The 12,019-nt window shown below is 35.7% G+C and overlaps 1 protein-coding gene across 3 annotated transcripts in view; it reads right to left on the reverse strand.

Annotated features, from left to right (window-relative positions):
- The window catches only part of Znf106 (zinc finger protein 106), a 66,498-nt gene that overhangs the window by 37,093 nt on the left and 17,386 nt on the right, over nt 1-12,019 (reverse strand). For all 3 annotated transcript variants that reach the window (XM_026390466.2, XM_026390458.2, XM_077799457.1), the window contains exons 2-3: nt 8,664-8,749; nt 3,977-4,038 (exon numbers count right to left, since the gene is read on the reverse strand). In XM_026390466.2, coding sequence (XP_026246251.2) covers nt 3,977-4,038; nt 8,664-8,744 — 143 coding nt within the window. In that variant the 5' untranslated portion in view covers nt 8,745-8,749. The remainder of the gene's footprint in view (nt 1-3,976; nt 4,039-8,663; nt 8,750-12,019) is intronic.

The following is a 12,019-nucleotide window of genomic DNA, read 5'->3' on the forward strand; positions in this document are numbered from 1 at the left end:
GCCAATATATCCAGAGGCAACCTTATAACCTCTGTTCTACACTCAACAGGTATTCATGCTTCCACACACCATGTTTGGGAAACCAAATGATTTTGTTTTTAAAGAATTTACCTTTATTTATAAGTTATTTGATTTTTTTTTAATATAGTACTGAAGATCAAACCCAGTGCCTCACCCATGCTAGCCAAGCACTCTACCACTGAGTTACAAACTCAGCCCAGGAAACTACTTTTTAAAAAGTTACTAGGGCTGAGGATGTGGCTCAAGTGGTGGCGTGCTTGCCCTGAGTGTGCGAGGCGCTGGGTTCGATCCTTAGCACCACATGCTAATAAAATAAAGATGTTGTGTCCACCAAAAACTAAAAAAAAAAAAAAAAAAAAGAAAAAAAAGTTACTAGCAAATTAAATTATATGTTATTGATGCTATTTTTCAATTCTTTAATTAACAACCAGTTTAAATACTTTACGTAAGTACATAAAATAATTATGGGAAAAATGAACTACTTTTGCTTCTTAACTAATAAAAGGAGTAATTTTCCTTAGGGTGTTTAAAGATCTCAAATTACCTTCATCCTGTTACCACACAATTTCCTTTCATGTGTGAAAGGCTGCCCTAAGATGTTCTCTGCATAAGCTTTTCTTTATTAAGCTTGCTCTAACTACACCACAACAGCTGTTTGATAAATAAAGGTTTGAGCCTTTTTAACAGCATCTATCTGGACAAGTTACTTATAGATCACACATCTGAACAAATAGAGGGGGAAAATAGGGAAATACTCCAGATCCCTAATTGTGAACCAGAGGATCAGTTACTTCTCATTCAAGCTTATAGTCAAAACTTTAAAAATATATATTTCACAAATCTTAACCAGATCAAACCCTGAAATTATAGATACAATTATAAATACAAAGTCTAAATACCAGAAAGCCAGTAATAAACCACAAAATTCAGAGGCAATAATCACAAACTGAGGGTAACAGGAAAAAGGAATAATGCTGGATGATTATCTGTACTTACCATATAGACTAGTGATAACTTTTCTTTCAGAAAATGTTCCAAGTCAGTAAATGCTTTTTGAGATAGTATGCCTTTTTTAAAAAATTTTAAGACAAGGCCTTACTAAGTTGTTGAGAGTGCTCAAAAACATGTAATCCTCCTGCCTCAGTTGCCTGAGTCACTGGGATTACAGGTGTGCTTCACCATGCCTGGAGAGATTTGTCTTTTTTGATAGTCTTAACAGATGTTTGATGTTTTCTTTCTTTCCTTTTTTTTCTTGTTACCTGTTGCCTTCTTCCTTATAATTTATTAAAGGCCGGGAAACCATTAAAACATGTGAGCATTGTATCTAACATATGAGTAAATTAGTACTAAAGTGCTCTTCTCTACATTAAAATGAATTAGGGTGGTAACAATGACATTTCTATTTGGTGGTTCAGATGCTTCAGTATTCTAATTATGTTCCCAGTAACTGAAAATGGTAGATAAAATCTCCATTACACAGTGAATTTGCTTGGAGGGGAATAGAGGGGAGGAAAAAATAAATAAGTTACAGAACAACACACAGATGGAATGTGGTCCGGCTACAAAACAAAATGTGTGTATATAAATATAAATCTACATAAATACATAGAAAGAGGTCTGGAATAGGGCATTATGTAAAATTGTGGATGTGTAACCGACATGATTCTGCAATCTGCATTTGGGGTAAAATTGGGAGTTCATAACCCACTTCAATCTAATGTATGAAATATGATATGTCAAGAGCTTTGTAATGTTATGAACAACCAATAAAAAAAATAATAAAAAAAAAAAAAAAAAAAGAAAGAGGTCTGGATAGGAAATACTCCAAACCCTTGACTATCCTCTAAAACAGGAGTGGAATTTAAAGGGGAATGGGGCAGGAAGAGTTTTGCTTTTCATGATTCTGTATTCATTGTGAACATGAATCTTATGTAACCAAAACTTGTTTTAAATTTTTGCCAGATGTGGTGATATGCCTTTAGAATCCCAGCTATTCTGGAGAAAGAGGCAGGGGGATCCCAAGTTTGAGATCAGCCTGGGCAACTTAGTGAGATCCTGTCTCAAGATAAAATAAAAAAGGCAGGTAGAAAGCTTGCCTAGCATTTGTGAGGTCCTGGTTCAATCCCCAGTACCACAAAATAAATGAATGAATGAATGAATGAATGAATAAATAAATAAATCGACTGTCTTTTAAAAGTCTTAAATGGCTGATTAGTGACCTCTGAATTAAATATGACATTAGTCTTGGAATGCAATGGATTTCTCTCCTATTAACTAGATTTACTGACCTTATTTGTTTTATTTAATTTTATAATATGTACATATGGAGCAGGTGGCAGGTAAGTAGTCTAGAATAAGGTAAGCTCTAAAAGGAAGTCCACTGGAAATGGGTTCATAAATAATTAAAATAATCCACATAGAATAAAAATTTAACTGTTTTTCATAGATTTTGAATGAGAAAATCACATATATTCAAGTTATGACAACGGCTCACCACACACTAACTCTTGAGTAAAATCCTCTTTATATTGCTGCTAAACCTAACCTTTGCATAGTATGAGACTAGGGACATGTAAAAATTCCATTAATATGCTAAAGAGATGCTGAAAGTTTCATAACACATTAACTTGCACACATAATCTAAAACAATATGACTTAACAAAAAAGTTAATACAATAATGTCAAATGATATAGGATGACATTGTTTTTTGGGAGGCTGGTGAGTGAGGTACTAGGGATTGAACTCAGGGGCACTCAACCTGAGCCACATCCCCAGCCCTATTTTGTATTGTATTTAGGGACAGGGTCTCACTGAGTTTAGTGCCTCGATTTTGCTGAGGCCGGCTTTGAACTTACAATCTTCTGCCTCAGCCTCCCAAGCCACTGAAACTCCAGGTGTGTGCCACCATGGCTGCTAGGATGGTATTCTGATCAAAACTTAACTATTATTCAGTCTCCAAACTTCAAATGCAAGACATTGAAGTCAAAAACAATAAAAAAGAAACCATAAATGGAAAAAGGACAGGCATATATACATACTTTTTTTTAAAAAGCAGCTTATTATATTTTCTTCCCTTAAACATCTCAAGTTTTAAATCACAAAAGAGCGTTCTCAAATACACTTAAGGCCTGTAATTTGATTTTGTTTATACTAATGAGATTCAGTGCAATTTAGTAGACTTTGAATTTCTCAAAGACTATTCTAGGAATACTAGAGGCTTATAGTATGCAATAATTTATAACATTGCTAAATATGAAATGTCCCAGCTATAAGGCTGCTTTGTAGGAATGATATAGCTTACTAAAGAGAGAACTAGTTCATCCTAACTCATCTTTGTTATATTCTACCAGAGCTGCTGTGAATTTTACACATTTGAGATGCACAAAGATATCAGTTTATCCTTTTGCAGTTGTTTATGGAGGTGGGGTACTAGAGATTGAACCCAGGGACTCACACATACTAGGCAATCACTGAGCTACATCCCCAGTTCTTTTTTATTTTATTTTCAAGACTGGGTCTCACTAAATTACCCAAGCTGGCCTCAAACTTGCAATCCTCTTGTCTTAGCCTCCTAAGAAGTAGAATTGCAGGGTTTATCCTTTTAGAATGCTAAAAATCTACTGTACTTGTTACTAATGCAAACAGATTGTTCTATGCCATAAGACAGCATTCATTAACAAAAGATTACTATCAAATAAACTGATGGGGGGGGGGCTGGAGTTGTGGCTCAGTGGTAGAGCACTTGCCTTGAAAGTGTGAGGCACTGGGTTCGATCCTAATACCACATAAAAACAAATAAAGGCATTGAGACCATTCCATACACAACTGAAAAATAAATAAACACACATAAATAAATAAATAAATAAATAAATAAATAAATAAATAGACAGGCACCATTGGTACTCAGCCCCCCTCCCCCATATGCAAATTTATGGAAGAGAGCCATTCCCATACCTGCCCTTCAGGTTTTCAAGTTCCCTGTGATGCAACATGCTCCGCATGTGTTCGTCCATCTCCTTCAAAATCAAAAAAAAGCAGATTAAACTAAGGGGGATTGTTTTGGGGGAGGGAGGAAAAAAGACAAAATTCTATGTCCTATGTAATCAACAACTGGGGATTCAGCTTCCTGTGTCAATGTTTCTTTTGTGTGTGACTATTCTTCTCAGATCACAGTTCTTCAGCTGTGCTTTTTGAAATATTTTCCCTTTTTTTGGCACTGGGGATTACTGAACCCAAAAGCATTCTGCCATTGAGCTACACCCTCAGCACCTTTTACTTTGGCATTTAGAGACAAAGTCTCATTAAGTTGCTAAGGCTGGCCTCAAACTTGAATCCTCCTACTTCAGCTTGCCAAATTGTTGGGATTGTAAGTGTGTGTCACTGTGTCCAGCAATATATTTTAAGTAAAAGAAATTATTAGAAAAACATATTTAGATGGCTTTTTAAAATGATTAGAAAGTATTGCCTTCAGGAGGCAAAAAGACTTTTTTTAATATTTATTTTTTAGTTGTAGTTGGACACAATACCTTTATTTTATTTATTTATTTTTTATGTGGTGCTGAGGATCAAACCCACGGTCTCGCATGTGCGAGTAGAGCGCTCTGCTACTGAGCCACAACCCCAGCCCAGGAGGCAAAAGACTTTTAAGAATAAAATATGTAGGTTAATTCTATCCCGCTACAAAGAATTTACTAAAGTTTTAATTTTTGTTTTAATTCTTAAATCACTTAGTATTCCAACTATTTGACTACTTTTGTCCACACTCTCTTTCTCTACTGAATATTTCAAGAGTAAGCTACAGCCTGATATGGTGGTGCATGCCTATAATCCCAGTGACTCTGGAGGCTGAAGCAGGAACATCACAAGTTCAAGGCCAGCCTCAGCAACTCAGTGAGGCAACTAAACAACTTAGCAAAACTCTGTCTCAAAATACAAAATCACAAGGGCTAGGGGATGTAACTCAGTGATAAAGTACCCCTGGGTTAAATCCCTAGTATTCCCGAAAGAGTAAGCTACAGCCAGGCTCCCAAGTTCAGAGTCAGCCTCAGTAGCTTAGTGAGGCCCTAAGTAGCTTAGCAAGACCCTGTCTCAAAATAGGAAAAAATAATAATAAAAAGGGTTGGGGATATGGCTCCATGGTTAAGTGAGACCGGGTTCAATCCTAAGTACCTTTCAAAAAAAAAAAAAAAAAAAGTACGTAAAAGGTTAACAGGTTTATGGGACTGGGGCTGTGGCTCAGCAGTAAAGTGCTTGCCTAGCACATGCGAAGGCCTGGGTTCAATCCTCAATAGCACATAAAAAGAAAATAAAGGTGTTGTGTCCAACTACAACTAGAAAATAAGTATTAAAAAAAGAAAGTAACAGGTTTATACATAGTTTGTCAGACCTGGAATATGAGTGTCAATAAACATTTGTTGAATGAATATAAATGGCTACATCAATTATAGATGAGAATTACAAATATAACAGTCTCTTCTCTATAGCAGATCAGGAAGTTTTTAAAAAAATACTTTGAATACAATAATTCAGTTACTGCTTTACTTCACTGCACACTCCTCTACTTCCCCAACTGATTTGGTTGGGTCTAATGAAAAGTTTGAACATTTACTATGTCCCCTCCCACTTCCCTTATCTCATTCTTAGAGGGAAGAAAATAAAATCTGTGAAAAAGTTGTCATTTAAAAATATGCACACCACACACAAAACACAAAGAGCTGTAAATGTCTATCCTTATGTCACTTGAAAGTTTACATAGCCAGCATGTCATAATTAGAGAATAGCTATTTATATATACAAATACTAAAAGGCTACTAAAATTTCTGAATATTACTGTTTACTATATTCTGTGATAAGTGCCCTAAACATTTTCTCATTTGAACAGCAAAATATTGCAGAGTTATAAACTTTCCAAGGACACAGGATGCAGAGAAGTTAACTTCTTCATTTACCAGATTTTTATCAAGTGCTTATTATGTACCAAGTGGAGAGTGAGGGACTGAAGGGATAAATATGAAAAGATGGCCTCTCAGAGTTATAGATAACCAAGTAGTTAAACTGGAACTCCAACCCAGGCTGATCTGACACCAAGACAACATTTCAATGTTCCAAACACTGTGTTGGAATGAAAAACTCCAAGAATTTACAAAATCTTCAAGTCCCTATGCTTGCTGTTTTTCTTTAGATTCTTATCTGTATTTTAAATTCCTTCAGTTAAATTTAAGTGGTTTTTCTAGCAACCAAGCCATTCCTGACCAAGACAATATTAATTGAAATGAGTTATTCTCTCTGATATAAAAACTGATTCTGTATTTATTACAAAAGTGTTATAATTAAAAACTAGTTGCAATGTGACTTTTGATTTTCTAGAACACTTCACTAATTTTTCCCAAATTTATATGCAAAATCCTCACCCATTCTGTTCCAAAAAATGAATACAAATAGTGAAACAACTGAGTATTCAAAATACCTGGACAAGACCCACAGGCTAGACTTAACGTAAGAGCTCCAAATATATACATTTTTGTATACCAGACTTCTGTTTAGTTCCTTGCACATTAATCAGTGTTCTTTGTAAAGGACTGGGTATCATGGTTGAATAAATTCAAGAAACGCTGAAATAAAAAACTAAATACAGCTGGGTGTGGTGGTGCACACCTGTAATCCCAGTGACTTGAAAGGCTGATGCAGGAGGAGCCCAAGTTCCAGGCCAGTCTCAGCAACTTAGCCAGGCCCTAAGCAACTCAGCAACCCTATCTCAAAATTAAAAAAAAAAAAAAAAAAAAGAAGAAGAAGAAGGGGAGGGGTGGGGGGAAGGGGCGCTGGCTGGAATGTAGCTCAGTGGTAAAGTGCCCCTGGATTCCATCTCTAGTGCCAAAAAAATAATAACAAAAATAAATGAATAGAAACATATTTTTAACTTAATAGCTTCTTGGTTTTTTATATAAGTTAATGGGCATGAGGATGCTCAGGGATTATATTATACAGCTTTTCCTTGCTCAAGTCACCCTAGAACCTTTTCTCCTCTAAAGTATATGTGGAGAAACCAGGATTACATTTGTTTGGGAAACTGGAGGAAAGCACTGTTTCAACACAAACTGTTCTTAATCTATCTAAAAATAATTATTAGAGTCATCCCTTCCAACTAATCCATAGTTATTTTACACTATATTACTCACTAAAACCATACCATTCCCTTGTCTAACAACATAAAACTGGCTTTTCCTAAGACAAGAGGAGTAAGTAACTATAGTCCTTGATTTTTACTTCACTATGATCATGGCAAGTGTGAAGTGACAAGATAGGGCTGCTACTCCAAGAAAATCTAATACCACACCTTGGAACACTGGCCTCTCTAGTCCCATCTCCCACCAATCTGAAAGTAGACATAAGGAACTTGGAAGTTTCATAAGTCCAGATTAAGTTTTAAATCTAAAAAAACAATTATTTTACTTTTTAAAAAAATATTTGTTGTTTTTTGGTTGTAGTTGGACAAAATACCTCTATTTCGTTTGTTTTTATGTGGTGCTAAGGATAGAACCCAGGGCCCCACACATGCAAGGCAGGCGCTCTACAACTGAGCTAAGCCCCAGCCCCAATTATTTTACTTTTTAAAAGGTAGCAGATATATTATTAAATATGATTTTAAATCAATTAGTTTTTTCCATCAGTAACTGAAATCTTCAATAGGGGTAAAAAACCTTCATTATAGCACATTTGATACTGTTTTCCAATTATCTTCACTTAAATTACAATCTCACTAATCCCAAAACAAAACTGTTTCAATCAAATAAGCTTTCTTACTGACACCTAGAACTGCCAACTCCATTCTACCTGGGTGTCTTTGTTCATGTTGTTTTTCACTTAACCTATCTCTTTTTCCATTTCACTTAAATTGCTTTACTCTTAGATTTCTTTCAAGGTGCATTACCTGCAATCAGACTTTCTTGGCTAACCTAGCCCATGATCTTCAGTTTTCTGAATTTCCAATAACAATCAAGAACATACCTGTAATCCCAGCAACTCGGGAGATTTTCTAGAACAAGGAGGCAGGAGGACCACAAGTTCAAGCCTCAGCAACTTTGCAAAATCCTTACCAAAATTAAAAATAAAAAGGGCTGGGAATGTAGTGGTAAAGTGACCCTGGGTATAATCCCTAGTACTGAGGTGGGGAATGAGGGGGCAGATAAGGTCTATATTTCTTTGTGCAACATCCCCATCTTGTGGATGTCTAGGATATTGTTAGTACCATTTCTGCTATATTGCACTTTTCATAAGACTGGGCATATACAGAAACCAGGTACATATGAAAAATGCCATATTTGCTAAGCATTTGTGCATTTAAAAGTATACAATTTTAAAATCTCAGAAAATAACAACCTCAAATAACCTGAATTTCTCTGTAAGTGGTTCCTAACTAAATTTCTCTATATCATTCACCTGTGAGTACATTCAAATTCTGGTAGAAGTTTAATAATACAGGTACTGACTTAATGAGGTAGTACTGAGAAAGAAACCAGTGGCCTAAGACTATGGTTTAAGAAAGAAACTAAATAAGACATTATTAAAAGCTTTTATCCATCTATTAATAAGACATCTCTAAAAAAATGATTATCCATGTAGCCTCAATTCTCCCTCTGATTACCTTTTTTGAGCTGTATGCAATGTGGCACAATATGCATTTTCGTTCTCGTACCATAGTGACCAGATCTGAGGCACTCAACATCAAACCTGCAACAAAGAAGTTAACATTTAGTAACCTTTCCCCCAGATACCTTCTTGAATTGATCTTAACATAGTCAAAATTACAAGTCATATCTTCCTCACCTCCGCCTTGCTTTTCTACCAGTCTTCCTGTCTCAACAGACAGAAATTCCAATTTTCCAGATGCCAATGGCCACAACTTTGTGAGTCACCCTTGATTGCTCTTTCTCATCCCATATCCACCCTTATCAGAAAATCCTGTCAACCCTACCTTGAAATATACCCTAATTTCTACCAGTTCTTACTACCTAGGACATTTATCATTTGCCACATGATGGTCAAGCCTACTGACTTGACTCCCTACTTCCACTGACCTCTTAGAGTCTATTTTCATATACATAGCCAAAGATTCTTGGAACAGGATTTTTTAAAATTTAAATAAGGTCATGTCATTCTTCTACTCAGAATTTTCCAATGGTTTACAGAAAATTATAAATTATAAGTCTTTGCTGTGGCTACCAATCTGTTTCTCACTTCCTCTCAAGCTTAAATGCCCTACCACTCTTCCTTTATCATTCCATTTCAGTCACAATGCCCTTCTTGCTATTCCTTGATCATACAAGGGATTCTCCCCACTTAAGGCTTCTACATTTCTTTTTCTCTTTACTGGGAATATTCTTCCTTAAAATGACCTATGTTTCTTATGGGCCTACTCTATCATTTCCATCAGATATTAAAATGCTGCCTCATTGGGGAGGCCTTCCTTGAACCCCTATATGATATTGCATATGCTGTCTCTCCTCCCCTATTTCTCTATTAACCTGCTTAATTGACCACGTTTTGACCATCTGTGGAAACATGGTGAACACTTAGTTGACCATGTTTCCAGATGCTCAAAACAATATCTCTTACAATGTGTTCTTTTGCAATGTGATTTTGTCACCACCCATCCAAAAAGTAGAGTATTTCCCTCCTCACTGTGAACTAGTACGACTAATAAAATGCAGTAAAGGTGATAACTATATAACTTCTAAGGTTGGGCTTTCCAAAATCTGCAGCTTCTGCCTTTGTCTACTTGTAATACTCCCTCTTGGAACATACCTACAATGCTTTTAAAAAGCCAAGCCACAGGGAGAGGCCAAGTGGAAAAGAACTGAAATGCAACAGAGTACAACAATAGTCAAGACCAAGTGACAGTTATAAGTAAGCTGTTTTGGGGTTCCCAAGTACAGCCACCAAAGACAAACTCCAAGCAAAATCAGGAAGACCAATAGTTGAATGCTTTTCAACCCACAGAATTATAAGAAACAATGAAAAAGTTGTTTAAAACCAGTAAATTTATTATGCAGCAAGAAATATCTGAAACAAGGACCTTTTGTTACTTATTTTCCCAATTACAACTTAAGTTCCACGAGAAAAAGAACTTCATATATTTTTTAATTTTTTTTTTTTTAGTTGTAGATAAACACAGTATCTTTATTTATTTTCATGTTGGTGCTGAGGATGTGAGGCAGGTACTTTACCACTGAGCTACAGCCCAGCCTGAACTTCACATATTTTGAACACTAAGTATAGTTACAACGCTTGAGACAGAAACTGGCACGCTGAAGGCAATCTGTTTAACTATTTGTTGAATTGTTCCAAATGAAACTATCTTAGGTTACTAAACACAAGATGAAGAGAGCTGGGTTTAGAGTAAGACCCAAAGGTTTTCAACTTCCCAATCCTCTAGCACTAACATACTCAGCTTTTGAGTTCAACACTCCACCTAAGATTTTAAGTCCACTCTACAAGAAGCATTCTTTTTTTCCCTGTACACAACAACACCAAGCTCTAACAGATATATCTACTTGCAGTTCATTCCTTACATGCAGTTCATTCTTTAGAAAATCTTAAAACCATGACAAAAGTAGGTTATATGTCAACCTAACTGCTAGACAATAGCAGAAAGACCAATAAAAGATGCCTAAGGTTTTCCATGTCTCTGGTGATTTAACGTTTTTCTTGCAGTTGCAACCTACTTTAACATTGAGCATCTAATATTATTTTTTATTTAAAAGCACTGTTCTTTCTCTTTTATTGTTCTTTTCAGAATACGTGACAATAGAATTCTGACATATTATATATACATGAAATATAACTTATTCTAATTAGGGTGCAATTCTTGGGGTTGAACATGATGTAGAGTTACACTGGTCATGTATTCATATATGAACATAGGAAAGTTATGTCCAATTCATTCTACCATCTTTCCTATACTAAATTAATTTTAAATAATAAGGTTCAACACTTGAATAAGATTATGGAGTAGCTAGGCATAATGGCTCCTGTAATCCCAACCAATTTAAGAAGCTAAGGCAGGAGGATCACCAGTTTGAGGCCAGCCTGGGCAACTCAGTGAGACACTGTCTCAAAATAAAAAATAAAAAAGGCTGGGGATATAGTTCAGTGGTAGAGTGTCCTTGAGTTCAATCCCTAGTGCCCTTCCATCAAAAAACAAGATTACAGGGTAGGAATCTGGACATTTGAGAAAGATGAATATCAATTAGCTACCAAAACAAAGATATACTCCTTAATGGATAGGTATAATATTATTTATACTTTCAGGATTACTAAAAATCTCCTAAACCTTAAAATTAACCTAACTCACTCTAGTATTGTTGTAGCATGTTTATTCTTCTAAATTTCTTATGTCTTAACATTTACTTAAAGTTTACTACTTGTATGAAATATTTTGTTATTTCATCCAATAAACATTTATTGAACACCCAGGACTAATCTAGGAGTTCAGTAAACTGATGAAGAGATAGGCCCAGAAATATTTTTATTTATTTTGGGGGGGGGGATTTTTTAATATTTATTTTTTAGTTTTCGGCGGACACAACATCTTTGTTTGTATGTGGTGCTGAGGATCGAACCCGGGCCACACGCATGCCAGGCGAGCACGCTACAGCTTGAGCCACATCCCCAGCCCGGTCCACAAATATTTTAAATTCTGCCTCAAGAAACTAACCATCAAAGCAAAATAGAAACAAACAAAAAAACCTCAGAAGCAATAAAGTCAACAAAGAGGTGTGAACTTTTTTTTTTTTTGATGGTGGTGCTGATGACTGAACCTAGGGCCTTATGCATGCCAGGAAAGTACACTACCACTGAACTACATATCCAGCCCCCAAAGTCTGACTTTCTGACACAAGCAACAGTACTGTTAATTTTTTTATATTTTTACTCAGCTGAAAACTAAGCACTAAATTCAGACTGTGGCTAGGAGTGGTGGTATATACCTATAATCCCAGT

Source organism: Urocitellus parryii, chromosome 6 (assembly GCF_045843805.1).
Source record: "Urocitellus parryii isolate mUroPar1 chromosome 6, mUroPar1.hap1, whole genome shotgun sequence".
In the NCBI taxonomy this organism is placed as follows: Eukaryota; Metazoa; Chordata; class Mammalia; order Rodentia; family Sciuridae; genus Urocitellus; species Urocitellus parryii.